This window comes from Bufo bufo, chromosome 1, assembly GCF_905171765.1.
Source record: "Bufo bufo chromosome 1, aBufBuf1.1, whole genome shotgun sequence".
Classification (NCBI taxonomy): domain Eukaryota; kingdom Metazoa; phylum Chordata; class Amphibia; order Anura; family Bufonidae; genus Bufo; species Bufo bufo.
The window spans coordinates 734,433,518-734,458,403 of NC_053389.1; the positions used below are offsets into that span (position 1 = coordinate 734,433,518).

The 24,886-nt window shown below is 47.6% G+C and overlaps 1 protein-coding gene across 3 annotated transcripts in view; it reads left to right on the top strand.

Annotated features, from left to right (window-relative positions):
* The first annotated feature begins 3,944 nt into the window (after positions 1 to 3,944).
* The window catches only part of DUSP26 (dual specificity phosphatase 26), a 32,724-nt gene continuing 11,782 nt past the window's right edge, over positions 3,945 to 24,886 (top strand). The window contains exons 1-2 of one of the 3 annotated variants that reach the window (XM_040414390.1): positions 7,554 to 7,564; positions 13,188 to 13,193. Coding sequence is in view for 1 of the 3 variants with exons in the window: in XM_040414389.1 (XP_040270323.1) it covers positions 4,280 to 4,328 (49 nt within the window). In the remaining 2 variants the exon portion in view is untranslated. Of the gene's footprint in view, positions 3,992 to 4,100; positions 4,329 to 7,553; positions 7,565 to 13,187; positions 13,194 to 24,886 lie in introns of those variants that run through there. The other 2 variants (XM_040414391.1, XM_040414389.1) reach the window with 2 other exon arrangements.

Below are 24,886 nucleotides of genomic sequence, written 5' to 3' on the forward strand. Positions count from 1 at the left end.
GAGGAGTACTATGGAGTCATCTACGGGGGGCACTAAGAAGGGGTATTTTATACTTGCAAATTATGGGGGACACTGAGGGCATCTACTGGGGCACGATATATGCAGCATTTTATACTGGTACATTATGGGGGCACTAGGAGGAAGGGGGGAGAGGAGCACTATGGGGGCATTTACTGAGGGCACTATATAGGGGTATTTTATACTGCACATTATGGGGGACATTAGCTCAACTAGGGGCATTACAAGGGGGTATTTTTTGCACTGTCACATTATAAGGAGAATTATTACTACTGGGGGGGCATTAAGGTGGGCTTTATTACTCCCCCATGGTATGACCCCCTAGTAGCAGCACCAGCCTCTCCCTGCTCTGCTATCCCTCTGCCCTTTCTCCAAATCCTTATCATGAAATCTTTCTCATTAGGATAAAACACAATATTAGCTCCGCCGAGCCCCCGGCCAAAGTGTTGAAGTGGTGTCCGAGATCCCCAAGGGCCAAGCCAAGTAACTGTAAGTTTTCATGTGAAATATGTTTATGTTATACACATATAGCATACACTGTCCCACACAATGTACAGTATACCTCTACACTGGGCCACACAATGTACAGTATACCTCTACACTGTGCTACATAATGTACAGTATACCTCTACACTGGGCCACACAATGTACAGTATACCTCTACACTGTGCCACACAGTATACCTCTACACTGTGCCACACAGTATACCTCTACACTGTGCCACACAATGTACAGTATACCTCTACACTGTGCCACACAATGTACAGTATACCTCTACACTGTGCCACACAATATACAGTATACCTCTACACTGTGCCACACAATGTACAGTATACCTCTACACTGTGCCACACAATGTACAGTATATCTCTACACTGTGCCACACAATGTACAGTATACCTCTACACTGTGCCACACAATATACAGTATACCTCTACACTGTGCCACACAATGTACAGTATATCTCTACACTGTGCCACACAATATACAGTATACCTCTACACTGTGCCACACAATATACAGTATACCTCTACACTGTGCCACACAATATACAGTATACCTCTACACTGTGCCACACAATGTACAGTATACCTCTACACTGTGCCACACAATGTACAGTATATCTCTACACTGTGCCACACAATGTACAGTATACCTCTACACTGTGCCACACAATGTACAGTACACCTCTACACTGTGCCACACAATATACAGTATACCTCTACACTGTGCCACACAATTTACAGTATACCTCTACACTGTGCCACACAATGTACAGTATATCTCTACACTGTGCCACACAATGTACAGTATACCTCTACACTGTGCCACACAATATACAGTATACCTCTACACTGTGCCACACAATGTACAGTATATCTCTACACTGTGCCACACAATATACAGTATACCTCTACACTGTGCCACACAATGTACAGTATATCTCTACACTGTGCCACACAATATACAGTATACCTCTACACTGTGCCACACAATGTACAGTATACCTCTACACTGTGCCACACAATATACAGTATACCTCTACACTGTGCCACACAATGTACAGTATACCTCTACACTGTGTAGTCTGTTCTAGAAGCACCCTTGTTATGTGGCGGCGGACAGAAAATAATCTGGAAGTGCCCCTCCCGAGACCAGGCTCTGGATCCGCCACTGGTCTGGACCGCTCTCAGGAGTGTACATTTCTTCTAAACTGTAATCCGTATCCTCCGACCTGCAGAAATCAGCGCTCGCTCGGTAACAACTAACAGGCAGTACCTGTAGGCTGTAGCCTGGCCCTGTTACCGAAGCTAGCCGAGTGGTGTAAGGTTAAGGTACTAGTAGAGATGAGCGGCCGCTGAATCCTGATTTAAAATTAAAGTTACTGCAGGATATGGATTACAGTTTAGAAATGTCAAATGTACACTCCTGTGAGAGGCAGGGAGGGGGATCTGTGGATGACACTGTTATGGAGGGGGAAATAGGGATGACACTGTCATGGGGGGGATCTGTGGATGACACATATAGCATAAGATGCTATATACGGTATGTGTCATCCACAGATCCCCCTCCCTATAAAAGTGTCATCCACAGGCAACTAGGACATGTTGAAATCTGAGCGATTGTTTTTTTTTTTTTTAAACCACAGACAGCAGGACTTTTCTTCCCTGTTGAGGTTTTAGGTATTGGGTAAAGTATCGCAGCATTTCTAAGCGTACTTGTGTAAATGTATCGTTGTTATAGCTGCCCCCCCTACTTTTGTCCTGGCCCCCAGTGTGCCCCCCCCCCAAAATTTGAAAGCTAGAGACGCCACTGCCTATGTCACATCAGCCCTCCATGTCACATGTCTCCCCCTCCTTTTTAGTTTACATCACCCCCTTCGTGTCACATCGTGATAACATCATTACCCCCTATTGTGTCACATTTCTTCCCCCGACCGGCCCTGGACCCATCCCCATGTCACAGACTACAGACATTGTCCCCCCTTCCATCATGTCACGGTCAGCCCCCACCCCCATTAATGATTGCTGTTTGTACAATAATTATTTTAAAACACATTTCCACTGTGCGCTCATCACCTACCCACCTGTCCTGCTGCTACGGCAGTCGGCAATCTGGCTGTGTGTGAGTCAGACTCACAGACACAGCTCCAGTCCCTGCTGCCGTCCGCCACCGCGCCACTCGCCAGTCACATCCCCCTGGCCTGGCCCCGTGACCGTGTTGCCGGGCCCGTGCCGATCTGTGAGTGGGAGAGAGAGGGACAGAGACTTGGGTCAAAAGTAATGACTGTCCCTCCAAAAGAGGGACACTTGGAAGGTCTGTCATATGATGTGATCCCTCTCAGACTGCTCCAAGACTTCTCACCGGACTGTCAGCTACATATAATGGAACCCTCCAGGCAGAGCCGATACATGTTATTTCCAGTGTATGAGGAGGGGGTGTGTAGGGTAGTGCGGTATTTTCCATGTTTACATGCACTCTGGCGCCATTACAGTGGCCGTGCAGTGTAATTACAGCTGCTTTGTCCCACGCGAGGTACAAATGCTCAGGTCTCTTTAAACGGAGCGGCTGGGGTGCCGGGAGTCGGACCCCCACCGATCTGATATTGATGACCTATTCTGAGGAAACATCATCAATATGGGAAACCAGCCAACCCCTTTCAGTGCACACCAGAGATCCAAAAAAAAAAAAAACACCTGTAGCAAACAAAACTGTGCCCTGCGTTTCGTATTTCCCATACACCTTCATCTATCATCTGGAACTGATACTTTAACCCCCAAAAAATGTGCCAAAAAAGCAAGTGCAAAAAAACGCCACTAAAACAGCAAAAGTTCACTAAAAAGCCAATAAAAACCTATGCAGAACCCACCCTTATAGGCTAAACTCCTTTTTGGGTCCAGTTGTGAAAACTCGTCTAGCAGTAAAACGCTGTGTTGTCCTTAGCCACCATTAGGCTAGGGCAGCGCGACACATAGGGCACAACTACACTGCAACATGTGTCGCGCAACACGTGCCACATTGATGTCGCGCAACAATTTTTATAATGATAGTCTATGGTGTCATACTGCAACGTGCGACAGTCGCAGAAAAATCCATCTTGGATGGATTTTTTGCTACTGTTGTGTCGCAGTGCGACACCATAGACTATCATTATAAAAATTGTCGCACGACATTGGCCTAGTTTACACCTCAGTGATTATCACCAGGTGCAGGTCAAAAATAAAAAACAGGGGCAAATCTTTATCCCTTGGGGCACAGAGCGTTTTTTTACGCAGACACTGTCTTAGTTTCCGCCATAACAGGTGTATGCCTCATCATAAATTAGGTGCATCTATGGCAGTCCTTGCCCCTGGCAAAAAATGTCCTCCTCCGCCTTACTATCTTATAGAGGGTGTGCCCTTTTCTTTCTTTGATGTCAGCTGCAGATTAGACAGGTGGCAATTTTCTTCTCACTGGTACAGACAAGAAGAGGGTAAGAAAGTATAATGCAGCTAATGACCGATGCGTTTCCTAGCGCACCATTTACATGCCACCGGCCTGAGGCGCCGCACGCCATAATGGTGGATGGAAATGAAAGTGACGGAAGAGGAGCGCTGCCATAATGCAAACCTGTTTCTGTCTCATTAGATATGTCTGCCGCTCCCTTCCCAGCTCTGCACTTGTCATAGCTTAAAATAGATGTTTACCAAGCGGTTTCTAAGTGCAGGCGAGGCGGGCGGCAGGAGAGGGATTATAATTAAGCCACACGAAAACAGGCTGCATGTTAACCCCACATGCCGGTGCGCACTGTGAGCCTCCGTTACAGAAAGGTAAGTGCTCATCCCTATATTATCCAGCTAAATGGTATTAGGAGAATGGACATGTTCTGTTCTGCTAATCACACACAGATGTAGCCGCTCTGAATGTATCAGATGCAGTAGTGCGGAGTTTGTCATTTGGCACAACTTGTCCTATCATAATGTGCTGTTGTCTGTGGTTTTATGTGGGACTGAAACCACATCCATACAATGCAGCCCTAAAGAGTTAAATGACAAATAAAGCTGCAGTTTTTATACTTTATCCTAAACTCCTGATACATTTTTATCATGCTTTTAACTACTTTATTCATTAAAAAGCGGGAGCACTAATCAGGTGCAATCCCTCCAAGACCGTCCGTACTAGGTCCCACAGCACTACGGACTATGGTGAAGGGTAATGGGCCCGCGTTTATTCACCCCAACAGCCTTCACCATACTCTGGAGCAGGGATCGGCAACCTGCGGCGCGCCAGCTGTTGTGAAACTACAATTCCCAGCATGATCCATTTATTTCTATGAGAGTTCTAAGAAGAGAGGAGTAAATATGCATGCTGGGAGTTGTAGTTTCATAACCGCTGGAGTGCCGGAGGTTGCCTACCCCTGCTCTGGAGTGCGGCCTCTTTTCTGAAAATTGATACTTTATTCTTCAGCTTCTTATTTTATGAATTAATGGCTAATTAAGGGTTCATGCACAGAACCATGATGGCTGACCGAGGCTCCCCTGACCCAACCTGACTGTATCCTAGTGATCTGTATCTGATCACCTCCTCATGTGCGTACACAGAAATAGCCCCCTGATCAGATAGAGACTGACTGTATGATAAACTACTATGATGCAGTCAGTTCGCGTCAGGGGGCAGTCACGGTCAGCCCGGGAGATGCGGCCGACACATGGATCGTGCTTGCTTAAGCCTCATTCACACGTCAGTGTTTCATGGACGTGTGGTGCATGTGTTCTCCACGGACAGCACACGTCGCCATTCATTATAATGTGTGTTTTCAGTTTTTTATCACGCTCGTGAAAAACGCATCAAAACGCATTGCACCCGCGCGTAAAAAACTGAATGCAATCGCAGACAAAGGCCTCATGCACACGGCCGTGACGTGTTTTGCAGTCCGCAAACCGCGGATCCGCAAAAAACGGAAGCCGTCCGTGTTGCCTTCCGCAATTTGCGGAACGAAACGGACGCCGGCAATATAAATGCCTATTCTTGTCCGCAAAGCGCAGACAAGAATAGGACATGTTATATTTTTTTAGCGGGCGCGCAGAACGGAGCCACGGATGCGGACAGCACACGGAGTGCTGTCCGCATCTTTTGCGGCCCCATTGAAGTGAATGGGTCCGCATCCGAGCCTCCAAAACGGCGGCTCGGATGCGGGCCCAAACAACGGTCGTGTGCATGAGGCCATAACTGAATGAACTTGCTTGCAAAATGGTGCGAGTTTCCCTGAACGCACCCTGAACGCATCCGGACACAATCCGTATCGTTTGTGTGAAAGGGGCCTAAGGCGTGACGGATTGGCTAATAGGGCCACAAAAGTCATTTTAAGGACTGGTATAGGTGTGCTATCGATAGGTGTGATACACAGAGGGGTGCGATATCCTTATAATATACTTTTATAATGAGTCAAAAACACATAGATAGATCTATATAGTGATCACCTGGAAGTCAGGGGCCTAGGGGCTAGGGGCTTACTAGGGCCATTTTTATATAGGGTTAGGTTCCGGACGAGGTCGCTCTTATCAGAGCAGGTGGTCTGTGGTTAGGCTATCAGGGCCAGAATAGCACCCCCCTGTAGGGCAATATCAGGGACAGTTTTTTGCCCACCCTGTCCTTCAATACCACATCATCATCTAGCCCAGGGATAGATGTTTTTTGCTTTCCCTCCGGGATTCATGGATGTGCACTGGAACCCCCCGGATTGTGGTAGGACATATGGTTTCTGATTTAGTGCCGCCGAGCAATTGTTATTGCCTACCACATCTATGCTTTTTGCTTAAAGGGGTTCTGCACTTTGTTTTAACTGATGATCTATCCTCTGGATAGATCATCAGCATCTGATCGGCGGGGGTCCAACACCCAGGATTCCTGCTGTCCGACACCCGGGATCAGCTGTCCGACACCCAGGACCCCCGCCGATCAGCTGTTTGAGAAGTCAGCGGCGCTCCAGCAGCGCCGCGGCCTTCTTACTGTTTACCGCTGGCCCAGTGACGTCACGACTAGTATCAACTAGCGTGGGCGGGGCTAAGCTCTGTTCACTTGAATGGAGCTTAGCCCCGCCCACGCTAGTTGATACTAGTCGTGACGTCACTGGGCCGGCGGTAAACAGTGAGAAGGCGGCGCCGCTGCTGGAGAGCCACAGCCTTCTCGAACAGCTGATCGGCGGGGGTCCCAGGTGTCGGACCCCCGCCGATCAGATGCTGGTGATCTATCCAGAGGATAGATCATCAGTTAAAACAAAGTGCAGAACCCCTTTAACTTTAATAATTTAATTTATTTTCACTTTGAGGGATATCTTTTCTATTCACACGTCCACAAAATGGGTCCGCATCAGTTACGCAATTTTGCGGAACGGGTGCAGACCCATTCATGTTCAATAGGGCTGGAATGTGCTATCCGCATTTGCGGATCCGCACTTCCGCATCTGTGTTTCCGTTTCCGCAGAAAATAGAACATGTCCTATTCTTCAATTGCAGACAAGATTAGGCATTTTCTATTATAGTGCCGGCGATGTGCGGTCCGCAAATTGCGGAATGCACATTGCCAGTGTCCGTGTTTTGCGGATCCACAAAACACTTACGGACGTGTGAATGGACCCTCATAGTAACATTATTAAAGGTTACGTTTTATCTTTATGTATATTCTAATGGATTGCTTTCCTTGTACAATGTTATAATATACTTTCTATGTTAGAAAGTATATTATAGTGCATTTGTATTGTGCGGCAGTTGTGTGTGGTTCTGCTGCGATACTGCAGGTATATAGAGGGACAAGCGTTATTGGAACAAATAATTTCTACTGGTGTGATATACTAGTCCCCCCCCAAAAAACTGATTGAAGCGGGGTGTTATATACCAATATACTTTCTTTATAGTGCATTTGGGTACTGTATAGTGCATTTGCGCATGCGTACGCGAAAATTATATTGCCGATATTTCGCATTAAAAAAATAATAAATGGAGATCGCAAATTCGAATAATACATCTGGTGTCACTGTCCATGTTGTGGGACTATTTGTGCACTTCTAGTAATTATTTCTGTTCAGATGTTCGTCCATCACTACCTGTGAGGCATTAGAACAGCACAAGAAGCCGCAATGACATCACTGCAACCTCCTGCACTGGGTCTCGCATGATGACGTGTTCCCGTGAGAGCAGGAGTGGTGATGTCATTGGGACCGCATGCATCAGGACTCAGCAACACAAGCCACAGATAAAACTGTGGTCTGCATTGCAGACAGCGGCGGGGAAATCGGGAGTGAGGTGAGTTTTTTTATTTATATTTTTTACTAAATGTCCGCACTGCTGGGGGCACCAAAAAAGGGGGGAAGGAGATCATTATATATCTGGCACTACTGGGAAGGAATGGAGGAGCATTATATACATGCTGACACTATGGGGGGGAGCATTATATATTGGAACTAGTGGGAGGCACTACACAGGTACATTAGAGCCACTGGGAGCACTATGGTTAATTATTACTACTAGGGTGCTGCCGATCAGCTGTTTGAGGAGACGGCATGCATACATGTCCTCTCCCTTCTCTCTCTTCCTGCTCACCGTTGTATGTCTTTGGGACAGCAGCCGTGAACAGCTGATCGGTGGGGGTGTTAGTTGTCAGACTTTTTAGCACATAATTACAAGATTTGGGGCCCCACTTTTGATTTTGCCCAGGGCCACATTTTGTCTAAAACCGGCCCTGGGTGGGTGAGGGGATGGGCCAACAGGCCCGTCTCATTTACCATTTTCTACAACTGTTTTAGGCATATAAAATAGTCTAAATGTAAGACAGCAAGGAAGCTGTCTTACATTTAGAAGCGGCGGTGGATCCCCCGAAATTATAAAGGGGACGGAGCCTCTACATAATTTGGGGGCAAAGACTTAGGCCTTATGCACATGTTGTGCGGCCGATCCGTGCATTGGGGACCGCAATTTGTGGTCCCCAATGCACGGGCAACATCCATGCGGTGGCTGGGACGGATCGAGACCCATTCAACTTGAATGGGTCCGTGATCCGTCCGCACCTCATCTCCCGGATTGTGGACCCATTTAAAGAGGACCTTTCATCTGGCAAAAAATTGTAAACAAAGTATCATGATCTGTATGGCGGCGCCCAGGGATCTCACTGCACTTGCTATTATCCCAGGGCACCGCTCCGTTCTCCCGCTATGCCCTCCGGTATGTTCGGTCACTTGGTTATAGTAGGAGGAGACTGCCCTTGTTCTCAGAGATGAACCCGGACATCCCTCCATCTTCACCCAGGCAGCCCCCATAACAGGAGCATCGGAGCAGTTCATGCTCCGATGCTCTCCTCTTCCCTGTGCTAAATCGCGAAGAGCAAAGGCATTTTTTGGAGATACGGTGACGTACAGGGGCTCTCCATGGGGCTGCCAGGAAGCCCGGTGACCTCACCGGCACTGATGGGCGGTATTTAGCGCTAACCTAGCCAGTAAAACGGCTAAGGCAGTGCTAAAGCCCGCCCATCAGAGCCGGTGACGTCACCAAACACACTGCCGGGCGGAAGATAAACAAAAGAGCCCTTGCCCTGCGCGATTTAGCATGAGATGCTCCGATGCTAGCCTCAGGGGGGCTGCCTGGGTGAAAATAAGGGTATGTTCGGGTTCAGCTCTGAACCCGGACAACCCCTTTAATGTCTTCAACTCAGTGGTGCCCAACACATCTATAAGAAACTATGAAACAAAGATATTTAAAATTCTACTGAAGCTGTTCCTTCAGGTGAAACAACGGGTTAACATGTTGGCTTGGTGCACCCTACTGCATCGAAATCCCTTTCCCCCATCAGAGCCAGTATACCAATCCGACTGAGGGTTACATTTCATTTAAGCTTCTATCCGTATAAGGCCTCATGCACACGACCGTTGTGTGCACCCGTGGCCGTTGTGCCGTTTTCCGTTTTTTTTCGCGGACCCATTGACTTTCAATGGGTCCGTGGAAAAATCGGAAAATGCACCGTTTTGCAGCCGCATCCGTGATCCGTGTTTCCTGGCCGTGAAAAAATTATGACCTGTCCTATTTTTTTCACGGCCAACGGTTCACGGACCCATTCAAGTCAATGGGTCCGTGAAAGAACACGGATGCACACAAGATTGGCATCCGTGTCCGTGATCCGTGGCCGTAGTTTAGTTTTTATACAGACGGATCCGAAGATCCGTCTGCATAAAAGCTTTTTCAAAGCTGAGTTTTCACTTCGTGAAAACTCAGAACCGACAGTATATTCTAACACAGAAGCGTTCCCATGGTGATGGGGACGCTTTTAGTTAGAATACACTACAAACTGTGTACAAGACTGCCCCCTGCTGCCTGGCAGCACCCGATCTCTTACAGGGGGCCGTGATCAGCACAATTAACCCCTTCAGGTGCGGCACCTGAAAGGGTTAATTGTACTATCATATCCCCCTGTAAGAGATCAGGGCTGCCAGGCAGCAGGGGGCAGACCCTCCCCCCCCCCTCCCCAGTTTGAATATCATTGGTGGCCAGTGCGGCCCCCCCCCCCCCTCCCCCTATTGTAATAATTCGTTGGTGGCACAGTGTGCGCCCCCCCCCCCCTTCCTCCCTCTATTGTAATAAATCGTTGGTGGCACAGTGTGCGCCCCCCATTGCCCCCCCCCCCCCCTCTATAGCATTAACAACGTTGGTGGCCAGTGTGCAGCCTCCCATCTCCCCCCCCCCCTCCCCCCCATCATCATTGGTGGCAGCGGAGTTCCGATCGGAGTCCCAGTTTATTCGCTGGGCCTCCGATCGGTAACCATGGCAACCAGGACGCTACTACAGTCCTCGTTGCCATGGTTACTTAGCAATAGTACAATAGTAGAAGATTAATACTTACCTGCTGCTGCGATGTTCGTGTCCGGCCGGGAGCTCCACCTACTGGTAAGTGACAGTGACAGGTCTGTGCGGCGCATTGCTAAATGAACCGTCACTTACCAGTAGGAGGAGCTCCCGGCCGAACACGAACATCACAGCTCCCAGGTAAGTATGAATCTTGTACTATTGCTAGTAACCCGCTGCCACCAATGATCGGGGGGGGGGGGGGGGGGGCGCAAGATGGGAGGCCGCACACTGGCCACCAATGTTGAAAATGCTATAGAGGGAGGGGGGCCAATGATTGCCACCAACGATTTATTACAATAGAGGGAGGAAGGGGGGGGGGGGGGCGCACACTGTGCCACCAACGAATTATTACAATAGAGGGAGGAAGGGGGGGGAGGAAGGGGGGGGGGGCGGGGGGGGGGGGGGGCACACTGTGCCACCAACGAATTATTACAATAGAGGGAGGAAGGGGGGGGGAGGCGGGGGGGGGCACACTGTGCCACCAACGAATTATTACAATAGAGGGAGGAAGGGGGGGCGCACACTGTGCCACCAACGATTTATTACAATGGAGGAAGGGGGGGGGGGGCCGCACTGGCCACCAATGATATTCAAACTGGGGAGGGGGGGGGGGGGGGGTCTGCCCCCTGCTGCCTGGCAGCCCTGATCTCTTACAGGGGGATATGATAGTACAATTAACCCCTTCAGGTGCGGCACCTGAGGGGTTAATTGTGCTGATCACGGCCCCCTGTAAGAGATCGGATGCTGCTAGGCAGCAGGGGGCAGTCATGTACACAGTTTGTAGTATATTCTAACTAGAAGCGTCCCCATCACCATGGGAACGCCTCTGTGTTAGAATATACTGTCGGAAATGAGGTTTCACCATCTAACTCATATCCGACAGTATATTCTAACATAGAGGCGTTCCCATGGTGATGGGGACGCTTCAAGTTAAAATATACCATCGGATTGGAGAAAACTCCGATCTGATGGTATAAAAGGGACTCCGGACTTTACATTGAAAGTCAATGGGGACGGATCCGTTTGAAATGGCACCATATTGTGTCAACGTCAAACGGATCCGTCCCCATTGACTTGCATTGTAATTCAGGACGGATCCGTTTGGCTCCGCACGGCCAGGCGGACACCAAAATGACTTTTTTTTCATGTCCGTGGATCCGCCAAAAATCAAGGAAGACCCACGGACGAAAAAACGGTCACGGATCACGGACCTACGGACCCTGTTTTTGCGGACCGTGAAAAAAAACGTTCGTGTGCATGAGGCCTTATTTTGTTGAATACTGGTGGCCCAGTGGATAAAGAAAATCCAGCCCTAAGTCGCCATGCAAAACACGGAGATAAGAAATACATATTATTTCTTTATAAAGTAACGCTTTATTGAGCAGAACCCTTAGGACGTTCAGTGCACAATAACTCGGCTGCTCCACAAAACTAGTAAAGAGATAGGCTGAGATGAGGCATAGCAGTTGGACAGGATGCAGAGATTGCCCTGCAGTTGTGCACCGCCTAGGCTTGCTCTGGCTATAATTAAACCCAGTCGGTGGCTGGTTGCCATCGCTGCGTGTCACTCCCTTATTATTTGGGAAAGCACCTGTTACCAGGAAGATTAGCACTGCTGTGTGATGCAGATAAGTGAGCTTTTAAGTATCGTTCTTTTCAGTGAAATGCATTGTCACCGAGATCACGTACAGCGGGGAGGAACGTAATTAAGAGAACAAATGGAAAATTTGTGGTTAGAAAATAACAGTTTACAGACTTGTCTTGGATTGCTGTGTGGGAAACCAAACTATATCCAAGAGGTTGCTTTCTGCTGACCTCGCATGGAATTGTAAGGAAGGAGCCCAAAGTACTTCCTTAAAGAGAACATGTCCCTGTGAAATGCAGAGCACTCTGCAGGCAGCATGTTATACACTGTATAGAGCAGGAGGAGCTGCGCAGAATGATATATCGTTTTGTGAGAAAAGATCCAGCAAAACTTAAACTCCAGCAAAAAATGTCGGACTTTCTGAGCTCAGTTTTACACGGGGCCATCTTAGGCTGGGTTCACATCACGTTTAGCTTTCCATTCTTCTAATCTGTCAGAGAGAAGAAAAAAAAAAACACAGGATCCTGTAAAAAAATTAATAAAATAAAAAAAGGGATCTTGTTGCATCGGTTGTCATCCGTTTGAACAATTTCAATCTCGGATCTGTTTTTTAGACAAAAAAGGACTTTTTTCTGTCAAAAATCATCTCGGACGTAAATGGCTCAAACTGATGACAACTGATGCATCGGGATCCTGTTTTTTTTCCCTCTCTCTCTTCTTCTGATGGATCAGAAGAACGGAATGCTAAACGGTGATGTGAATGCACCCTTATCAGTGACTGACAGCTATCTCTGTATGTACACCTATCAGTAACGGATAAGCAGGCCCCATATACAACTGAGCTCAGAAAGAGAAAAGATCTAAATGTAGAAATTACATTACTGAATCTTTTCCCATAAAAATATCATTCTGCTCAGCTCCTCCTTCTCTATAACTGCACTGCATTTCACGGTGACAGGTTCTCTTTAATTCAAGCCCACTGACACCTTCAAAGTAAAATAATGATATTCCCGATCGTCTTTCAGAGCTCATTCAGACGGCTGTAAGTGATTTGCGGTCTGCAAATTGCGGATCTGAAAAACACGGATACCAGCCGCGTGCGTTCTGCATTTTGCAGAACGCAGAGCGCCAGCGCTATATAGAAATTCCTATTCTTATAGGACATGCTCTATATTATTTGCGGGCCCGCGGAACGGAACTATGGAGGCAGACAGCACACTGTGTGTTGTGCGCATCTTTTGCGGACATTGCGGCCCTATTAAATGAATGGGTTGAACCCGTCCCGCAAAATGGCAGCGCGACAGAAGAGCCCTTAGGCTGATTTCACATAAGCTTGTCCAAGTTAAAATAAAACTGTCTAAAAGGCAGGCAAGGGGTTAAAATATTCAAACCCCCACCACATCAGCACCACTACGATCTTCCCAGTCAGGCTTTGTTTACATGGCTGCAGCTGTGACGTGCCCGTATACCGCATGTTACTGCCTCCACTGTATACGGCTGAGGCCTGTGACGTCATCGCTGCTGCTTAGTGGAGTATCAGATCGGAAACGGTGGCATGGAGGGGGTTTAAACTGATGAGTATAACTTGTTTTATTAATTTAACCCCTTCCTGCCGCATATTTTAACTCACACAGCCGCTTCAAATACCTGTGCCTTTTGGTGTCTGCATTATGGTTGCAAAGCACGGCCCAGCCTCAAGCCTAATGACCCATACTAACGGCACTGTATGGATCTGCAGGATGATGTTGTTAGATCAGGTCATTACCAGAGCAAAAATGTGTCCGTAATAAGCTTGTGAAAAACTGGCCCAATAGACGGTCTAACAAGGTCCACTGGGATCTGCGACCTCAGTACAGGTGGCTAAGTGTGTTATTTCTGTAAAGAATAAATCAAGGCAACTGGACTTACTGTAGATTTCTTGAAAACTTTTCACTCGTTCTTCCAATGAGCTTTCTCAATTCAGGAGTGACTGTACAAGAATTCTCTGGGAATAAATATGTAACTGAATCAACATCTGGTAATTATACCCAGCATGGGGTCAAAGGTGTTGATTCCATTATCCTAATTGGAGTCAGTAGGTAATAATGACCTCCCAGAAAAAGGTGTCAAGACAGCATTGTATGTGGCAGACAAACCCCCCCCCCCCCCCCCCCCCCCCCGCCTCTATTCAAGCTTGGCTTCTCCATTTTTACGTAGATGGCCTCATTCCCACCCAGAAAACTCTTGTACAGTCACTCAGAATTGAGAAAGCTCGTTCGTTGGAAGAACGAGTGAAACGTTTTCAAGAAATCTACAGTACGTCCAGTTGCCTTGATTTATTCTTTACAGATAGACCATGACCTGGATAAATGAGAACCTTCACAGACATAAGTGTGTTATTATTACACTGGTGTGAACCCCGCCATAGACTGCATGTAAGGATGGTGCTGTCACACGGCTGAGGGTTTCCTGGAGAGGGGGGCATAAGGTGCACTCTGAGTAGCACCCCATTCTCATCAAATTAGCAATTGGAAAGGGGCACACATATTGTTCTTGTACAGACACCAGCTGGTACTGTATAGCTTGGCATCGCAGATCATTTATGGCCATTAGGGCATATATTAAGCCTTGTTCACATGCACCCTGCCCTCCAGAGGGAACTAATGACACAACAGATCTTATACTTTCCTATGCCATGTTTCTCTGTGCACCTGTCCAACATCTGCAAGTGGGACCAAGTGCATTACTTTGATATTAGTTGTCATGCTGTGTTCTTATGCCATTGCAGTGAGCCCAGGAGAGGAGGAAAGGATAGGAGTGACAGCAGCAAGAATGGTGGTCATAGTACTCTCTGTCACTCCCCTGAGCCATGCACTGATGGAAAGGGCGCACCTGTTATTCCCTTTGGGGGCCCTCTCTGGTTATGGGATCCTCCTGTCTCATGTTGGTTTAGATGGCCTTGAAGTTGACCATGTTTAGGTGCAAGGCAGGATCCCTTGGTGCACCGTAGCGGTGCAGAAAATAATGATCCACAGAGGTCATACATGTCACTGACACTCCGGACACATGCCGCATACATCACTAAGGCTACTTTCAGACCAGCATTAGAAGACATCTGGCAGGTTGTTCCAACATAGAACTTTCTGCTAGAGTTTTCCGTATCCGGCATAGCCGGATAGTGCCGCCTGCCTGCTGGACCCCGTTGACTATAATGCGAACTGCCGGAGATCCATGGCATGCAGCAACTTTTGTCCAGCCAAATCCCAGCATATATGCCAGGGAGTTTCTGAATCTCTGCCAGTTCCCATTAGTCAATAACGTCATCGGGCAGTTGGCACTTTTAGGCTATGACGGATCCAGAGAACTCTGGCAGGCTGTTCTCTTCTGGACATACCGAACGCTGGTGTAAGACTAGCCTAACACACTGGATTCATGCCACACACATCCTCCTTCTTGTGCACATCTCAACACATTACTGTCCTTCTCCACATTGCTGAATCCAAAGCTGAAATACATTTTGCAAGGATCGAGAGACACCTAAATGAATACATGACCCTTTAGGTCAGGCAACTACAACTCCCAGAATCCTCCTTTCACATTTGTAGGAGTTACAAGAACAGCCAAGTAAGTGTGCATGCTGGGAGTTGTAGTTTCATAGCATCTGGAGTGCCGAAGGTTCATGATCTGTGCTTTAGGTAATGTCCCGGTGTTTAGCTGTATTTTACTTTCATGTTATAGTGCATTATGGGGCTGATATTATAGCTTATTCCCATGCAAGCTTTGACCATGTTCTAGGCTTGTGATGGTTGACCTTCGGCACTCCAGCTGTGGTAAAACTACAACTCCCAAGATGCACACTAGCTTGGCTGTTCTCAGAACTCCATAGAAATGAATGAAGCATGCTGGGAGTCGTAGTTTCACCACAGCTGGAGTGCCGGAGGTTAACCATCATTGGCCTAGGCATTACATGATAACTCTATTAACCACTTCCCGCAACTGTAACGCCGAAAGGCGTCATTGCGGCAGCTCCCCCAGGCTACGCTAACGCCAATTGGCGTCATCTCGCGTGAGCCGAGATTTCCTGTGAACGCGCGCACACAGGCGCGCGCGCTCACAGGAACGGAAGGTAAGAGAATTGATCTCCAGCCTGCCAGCGGCGATCGTTCGCTGGCAGGCTGGAGATGTGATTTTTTTAACCCCTAACAGGTATATTAGACGCTGTTTTGATAACAGCGTCTAATATACCTGCTACCTGGTCCTCTGGTGGTCCCCTTTGTTTGGATCAACCACCAGAGGACACAGGTAGCTCAGTAAAGTAGCACCAAGCACCACTACACTACACTACACCCCCCCCCGTCACTTATTAACCCCTTATTAGCCCCTGATCACCCCATATAGACTCCCTGATCACCCCCCTGTCATTGATTACCCCCCTGTCATTGATCACCCCCCTGTAAAGCTCAATTCAGACGTCCGCATGATTTTTACGGATCCACTGATAGATGGATCGGATCCGCAAAACGCACACGGACGTCTGAATGGAGCCTTACAGGGGCGTGATCAATGACTGTGGTGATCACCCCATATAGACTCCCTGATTACCCCCCTGTCATTGATTACCCCCCTGTCATTGATAACCCCCTGTAAAGCTCCATTCAGACGTCCGCATGATTTTTACGGATCCACTGATAGATGGATCGGATCCGCAAAACGCATACGGACGTCTGAATGGAGCCTTACAGGGGCATGATCAATGACTGTGGTGATCACCCCATATAGACTCCCTGATCACCCCCCTGTCATTGATCACCCCCCCTGTCATTGATCACCCCCCCTGTCATTGATCACCCCCCTGTCATTGATCACCCCCCTGTCATTGATCACCCCTCTGTAAGGCTCCATTCAGACATTTTTTTGGCCCAAGTTAGCGGAAATTATTATTTTTTTCTTACAAAGTCTCATATTCCACTAACTTGTGTCAAAAAATTTAATCTCACATGAACTCACCATACCCCTCACGGAATCCAAATGCGTAAAATTTTTTAGACATTTAGATTCCAGACTTCTTCTCACGCTTTAGGGCCCCTAGAATGCCAGGGCAGTATAAATACCCCACATGTGACCCCATTTCGGAAAGAAGACACCCCCAGGTATTCCGTGAGGGGCATATTGAGTCCATGAAAGATAAAAAATTTTGTCCCAAGTTAGCAGAAAGGGAGACTTTGTGAGAAAAAAAAAAATATCAATTTCCGCTAACTTGTGCCAAAAAAATTTTTTTTCGATGAACTCGCCATGCCCCTCATTGAATACCTTGGGGTGTCTTCTTTCCAAAATGGGGTCACATGTGGGGTATTTATACTGCCCTGGCATTCTAGGGGCCCCAAAGCGTGAGAAGAAGTCTGGTATCCAAATGTCTAAAAATGCCCTCCTAAAAGGAATTTGGGCACCTTTGCGCATCTAGGCTGCAAAAAAAGTGTCACACATCTGGTATCGCCGTACTCAGGAGAAGTTGGGGAATGTGTTTTGGGGTGTCATTTTACATATACCCATGCTGGGTGAGAGAAATATCTTGGTCAAATGCCAACTTTGTATAAAAAAAATGGGAAAAGTTGTCTTTTGCCAAGATATTTCTCTCACCCAGCATGGGTATATGTAAAATGACACCCCAAAACACATTCTCCAACTTCTCCTGAATACGGCGATACCACATGTGTGACACTTTTTTGCAGCCTAGGTGGGCAAAGGGGCCCATATTCCAAAGAGCACCTTTAGGATTTCACAGGTCATTTACCTACTTACCACAAATTAGGGCCCCTGGAAAATGCCAGGGCAGTATAACTACCCCACAAGTGACCCCATTTTGGAAAGAAGACACCCCAAGGTATTCCGTGAGGGGCATGGCGAGTTCCTAGAATTTTTTGTCACAAGTTGGTGGAAAATGATGATTTTATTTTATTTTTTCTTACAAAGTCTCATATTCCACTAACTTGTGACAAAAAATAAAAACTTCCATGAACTCACTATGCCCATCAGCGAATACCTTGGGGTGTCTTCTTTCCAAAATGGGGTCACTTGTGGGGTAGTTATACTGCCCTGGCATTCTAGGGGCCCAAATGTGTGGTAAGGAGTTTGAAATCAAATTCTGTAAAAAATGACCAGTGAAATCCGAAAGGTGCTCTTTGGAATATGGGCCCCTTTGCCCACCTAGGCTGCAAAAAAGTGTCACACATGTGGTATCTCCGTATTCAGGAGAAGTTGGGGAATGTGTTTTGGGGTGTCATTTTACATATACCCATGCTGGGTGAGAGAAATATCTTGGCAAAAGACAACTTTTCCCATTTTTTTATACAAAGTTGTCTTTTGCCAAGATATAATAATGTATTAGTATATTGCCCCCTCTGTATTATTAGAATATTGGCCCCACCGAGCGACCTCCCCTCCCCCCCATGCTACACTTCTTCTTCAGAATCCCTCCTCGAAGGTGCAAGTACTGCAAATACTTGCATTAGGCTTGTCAATAAAAGAAAAAAAAGAAGAGACCACTGTGGTACTCAGCAGAAGTGGCTAAAATCATTAAAAACAAAAAGATAGCATTTAGTAATTATATTTAAAAAAAAAGAGGATGACAGGCAAATTTATAAGATTAGGCAGAGAGAGGCCAAGCAAGTTATAAGAGCTTCTAAAGCGCAGGCAGAAGAGAAATTAGCTCAGTCAGTGAAAAAAGGCGATAAGGCATTCTTCAGATACATAAATGAAAAAAGGAAACTAAAACAAGGAATTACTAAATTAAAAACAAAAGAAGGAAGGTATATGGAAGAAGATAAAGAACTAGCTGACTGCCTCAATGAATACTTCTGTTCAGTTTTTACAAAGGAAAATAAAGGAGAAGGACCTCAGTTGCCTGCAGCCTCAAATCCCGCGCCTGCGCCGTACCGGTCGTCATTTGGCGCAGGCGCTCTGAGAGAAGGACGGCCGCTCCTTCCTCAGTGAGCCTGCGCCGATGACGTCAGCCATACACCCAGAAGAGAAGACCTCTCTTCCGGGTGTAGGGCTGATCTCATCGGCGCAGGCGCACTGAGGAAGGAGCGGCCGTCCTTCTCTCAGAGCGCCTGCGCCAAATGACGACCGGTACGGCGCAGGCGCGGGATTTGAGGCTGCAGGCAGGGCCAGCAAGAGGAGGAGAGCGCTCGCTGGCCCTGTCAATCAAGTGGAGGAGGGGGCATATTTTCAAACTGAGGATGCGGCGGCTACCAGCAAGTCCGCCCAACTTGCTGGTAGTGAAGAAATTTACATATAATAAAAGTAAGTTTTTTACTGTAATTACTGCACAGCTCGAGGTAAGAGGGGCATATATGGAATCTGCTTACATTAACAAATATAATAAGTCAAAAACTGGGGGTTGGGGGGTGACAGAAGCCCTTTAAAAGCAATCTTCTTTACATTGCACTTCTCTAGCTGACTTCGACGTAAGCATCCAGTCATGGGGTGCAAATCTTTCTCTCTGCGATGCAACCTTAGGGTGGTCCCTAAATGTCAGACTATGCTCTGCACCTTTTGTGAACAGGTTGCTGCACTTACAATGTACGCATCTACAGTATAATCTGCGGGATGTGGATATTCTTTATATGTAGAGGCACCGGAAGAAAGTGCCTGAACAAATATGGAGTAGAGCCAATTTGTCCTCTTTAGACACTTTGGGGGTCATTTATTTAGAAATATACGCCACAAGTGCGCAGATTTTGTCACAAAGGGGTGTTGCTGCAAAATTTTTGACTTTTCCCCACAGGCGCCATTTTCCAAGGTGGTGGAAAAAAGGGGAGTGGCGTGGGCGGGGAAGAGGACGGGCGGTCGGCAAGTCTCATTCATCATTTTCTATGTCAGTTATAGAGTGGAAAATGGTCTTAAACTACACCAGCAAGGGAGCTGGCATACACAATGTAGAATGGCCAGCGGTACCAAGCGGCAAAGTTATGTAAAGGCCTGCGCCTCTATATAACTTTGACGCATCCGCTGCCAGCGCATGGGGATTAAAACCGATGTATAAATCGCCAGTCTTAATAAATGACCCCTTTTATCTCTACAGAGCTTCTACTCTGCACCTCGCTCTCTTTTCTGGACTGTTTTTCCAGGTAAAGTTCTTTCTGGCCTTGCCCTGGCTGTTACCTAGGTCCAGTGGTGGCTTATGTGTCAGTACTACATTTTGCATCTTCCCTCACAGCTGTCCGGACGCTAAATCACATTTAAAGTGTTCTAAACTAGTCCTTACCTATGGCGAAGGTAAACAGCGCCACCTAGTGGTTGGAGGATGTAAATAGGGACTATGAATACCTTGTGCACAGAAATGCAAGAAATACATTAGTTGCATGAAAACATAGCTCTACAGCCCTTTTGCAGTGTACCTCTGCACTAATCTCGGCTGGGTCAGTCAAACTGTATCTTCCTGACTAAACATGATGGCAGGGGACAAAATATCACACCCACAAGTGTTACATAAAATATATTCCACCACATAACATCCAGAAAAAACTGTAGTCCCAACTATAATGGAAAGGAGTTGTTCTCCACTACTTTACATAGCAATATTAAAAAAAAAATGCTAACAAAAAGAGATTTCAAGCTATTTCAGCATTTTTAGAGCAATTTTTTTTAGTGGGTGATAAAATGCCTAGATGTAACCCTAACCTAATAGTTCAAGGAATTCTCTTGTCCCTCTCATGTAAATAAAGTCTATAGTTCAGTCAAAAGCAAGGAGAATGGTGCTCTAGGAGCTGCTTCCTGGGCTTCTGCAGCAGTACACCAAAGGATCTGACAGGGTCATAGGGATAGATAGGTTGTGAGCATCAACCACATCCCAGGCTGATGGATGTGCTAGCAAAACAAAGCAGCAGCAGTGACAGGGTTTTTTAATTATTAGCATTAGTGCAGCGTACTCAAGTTGTGTGCAGTAGGTGTTTCTGGGTGATGTAGTGCAATATACACTAACCTGGTACAGCTGACTCTCTGCAAGGGCAGGTATAGGTAGAAATAGTTCGTGACGCCAGTGCCAAGTAAACGGTGGCACGCCGTTTGCGGATGCAGGAATAATTTGAGGAAACGTGGTGTTAAAACAGAACTTCAACTTTTAGTAGTTTGCAGGCAGAGACAATATTGGAAACGCAGTTCCTCAGCATACAGTCGATTTTGCAATTCGGTCGATGCAGGCAATTCAGTACAGCAGGGTAATTACAGAGTGTTGAACACAGGACTTGCAGCAAAGGAGCTTGCACTCTAACTCTGTCTGATCCTGGAATGTAGCAATTCTTCACCAAGGCCCATTAACCTAGTTCTGGCTTTATATCCTTGGCTATGGCTTCTATAAGTACCTCCTCTGTCTTTCTGAGTACCTCTGGCTTTCCTGATCTTTGCCTCTGTCTCTCTCAGCTTCTGGAAACTTCCTCAGGCTCTAGAAACTTCTGAGCTGTGGTCTAGACTGACTTCTGCACTCCACACTAGATCAGGTTACACTGACTTTCCCTTCCTTGTCTGGCCCTTATATAAACTAGGGCTCCCTAGCTCCCTCTAATGCCTAAGAGCTGGAATGACACCCCTAGCCGGCCTGTAAGTGCAAGTTTCAGTGACAGGGAAATACACACATTACATTACATTTTATAAAACTGGCATACAACAATTTCCCCATAATTAGGAGGGACGACAGCACACCAAGTGACACTTTGGTAGTGACGGGTATTACAACTCCCGTACACTACATACCCCACTGCTTTAAGCTGAGTACGACCTCGTACTCCATCATGGGTCGCCCAACTGGAATCTCTACCTGAAATAGAAAATAGAGACATGCAGGCATACATACATGTAATTCATCTGCATTTACATTTGCATCAGGTCCAATTGGCAAAGGTGAAGGGTAGTGACAAGGGGCGTCGTTCTCTTCTCTCAGGATAGTGAATGGAACGGGGGCGCTGACCTGGCACAGCGTAACATTAGAACCAGGATAGTCCATGACAATGAATAAGTCCATGATAAAACAGTAGAAAACGGTATAAAAGTTCTTGGAGGCTCAAATAACAAACATGAGTCCGTACCCAGGTTATTTCTTATTAAATCACAGAGGCTCTCATGCGGTGGAGTCCATCTCTGGGCACAATACTTTTAAAAGAGTAAGAATCTCAGAGGCTCAGGTACTTTTGAGTCTGTCTCCGGGCACGGTTCCTTGGTAACTGGTTGCACAATAAAATGGACAGCAAAGACAAGTGCTGTAATACCCCTGATCAACCTGAAAAGGGGGTGAAGGGTAAAAGGTGCAACAAAGGAACAGGCACAACTTGGTGTGGGGTAACAAAAGCAGGCAGGAGGTCCTGGAAACAAACGTGGCCTTGCTGACTTTGTGATTTCAGTGGTCAACACCTACCACTGAGCCGTGGACAAACTGGCAGCTGCAACAAAGGACCAGCAACATAGGACTCCTGTCCTGGAAGGGTTAACATCACCTTCTGAAGAAATAAATCAAAGGCCTAGCAGGCTGATCACAGTGGCATATTGTAGCTGCTTGGCTCTGCTGGCAGGTATCTTCTGTAGTATTCCTCTACAGGAGGATGCGCCCACATAACAGTATCAGGGGGCAGCTGCAGGGTAAAGGGGCCCCTAATAGGTATTGGCCCCATAGGCCTAGGGGTGAACCCTCTGATGGACCGTGCCGGCCCTGGCATGATCACTGCAGGGTGTGACGTGCTTGGCACCGCCGCAGCAAGCGGTCCGGTGCTCTGGGTGCAGCAGCTTACGGCAATCGCGGGTCCGGTCTGGGGCACTAACGGAGCGGTGGCAACAGAAGGCGGTCTACGGGTGGTGACAGGCACCCTTACCTCATCCTTCCTCGGCGGCGTCTGGATCCTGGCGGTGTATGTCCTGCGCAACTCCCGCAACTTCTCCTCCAGCCGGACGATCTGCTCACCGATGCTGTCTGTGTCGGAGTCGCTGTTCTCTGCTGGCGCCGCCGGCGCAGGTACAGTCACCGAGGACGCAGACTCGGCCTCTTCAGGTTCTGGACTTGCATTTGGTCTCCGTCCCATCCGGATGTTCTCAAAGGTAGCACTAAGTCCTTTTAACTGTTCCAGCTCAGATATTGTCTTCTCCCGACGAGGCAGCTCGGGGGAAGGATAGGGGCTCACCCATTTCTCCAACACGGTTGGCTGCCAGAAGACGTTCGGCCCGATGAAGGAGCTCCGCTCCTGAAAGGCATGATGGGCCGGCTCTGGAGAGCGTTCCGGTTCTCGCTCGCAGCCAGAGTAGTCTTCTCCTTCTTCTGCCTCCCAATCCTCAGGTCCTCGCTTCGGACGGGTCACAGCAGTCGCATAGGGGCCGCGCAGGCCCTCGGCAGGGGTGTACTCCACTTCCTCTCCCTCGCGGAGGCTGTGCTGGTACGAAGGGAGGTAGTCTCTCTTGACAGACCTTCGATTCACATAGAGGTCTCTGCCAGTCAGATAGTCTTGAATAAACCCGTAGCCACGGGATTTGTCAAACGACAGCACCACTCCCTTTCTCCTTTCCAGGCGGGGTTGGGTGTGCGTATGCTTCTCGTGGATGGTCTTGGTCAATTCCTCATACACGATCTTAGTCTTTATGTTCCGCTTGATAGCGGCCTCTCGGATCTCCGCCATCAGGGAAGACCATTTGAACGATGGCTGGAAAAAGTCCCTCCATGAGCCATAGTAGGGCTCGGGTTCTTTCTCCCTGGTGCGGCAGGCGGGTTGCTCCGGTCCCGGAGCGTAGGCCGGTGGAGCCTTCTCTGGCTCTACACCGGTGTCAGTCATCTTTTCAATCCTTGGTGCGGACGCTGCAGCAACACTCTGCTCACAATCCAACATGCTCGATCCTTCTGAGGAGAGCGATAGGGTCGCGTCAATTAGAGTAGCCAGCTTCTCCCACTGCACTGGGGAGCCGCCCCCCAGGTATTCTAGTATATGGAAGGCGGTGTCCATGCTGGCAGACATGCAAATGTCCAGATAAGCCGTGGCGCCTGCCCTTGACCTTCTTCCCGCTTTTTCCTCAGAAAGGCGCCAATTTTTCCCGCCTTTTCGGGATGAAGGTGACGCAGCAGTAAATTCAGCAAGCCCAGCGGCCATCTTTAGGTACAAACGCTGTCTATTCACTGACGGCAAGCAGGAATGTTTAAAGTCCACAAAACCACACTCCAATGCAGCGATTTTATTCCTCTGTGCAGCGCAATACTGTACAGCGTTTTTTAGAAGTTTTTGACACACTTTGGGTATGATTTTTAATCCACAAAGTCCACTTGAATAAAACAGGAAAATGTCACTTTGGTCACAGGGCAACGGTATAAGGCACAAAGTTCACGCTTCTTGCACTAGAAAGCGTGCGTATCCTGTTCGTGACGCCAAAAGAGACGTGCAGCGTACTCAAGTTGTGTGCAGTAGGTGTTTCTGGGTGATGTAGTGCAATATACACTAACCTGGTACAGCTGACTCTCTGCAAGGGCAGGTATAGGTAGAAATAGTTCGTGACGCCAGTGCCAAGTAAACGGTGGCACGCCGTTTGCGGATGCAGGAATAATTTGAGGAAACGTGGTGTTAAAACAGAACTTCAACTTTTAGTAGTTTGCAGGCAGAGACAATATTGGAAACGCAGTTCCTCAGCATACAGTCGATTTTGCAATTCGGTCGATGCAGGCAATTCAGTACAGCAGGGTAATTACAGAGTGTTGAACACAGGACTTGCAGCAAAGGAGCTTGCACTCTAACTCTGTCTGATCCTGGAATGTAGCAATTCTTCACCAAGGCCCATTAACCTAGTGCTGGCTTTATATCCTTGGCTATGGCTTCTATAAGTACCTCCTCTGTCTTTCTGAGTACCTCTGGCTTTCCTGATCTTTGCCTCTGTCTCTCTCAGCTTCTGGAAACTTCCTCAGGCTCTAGAAACT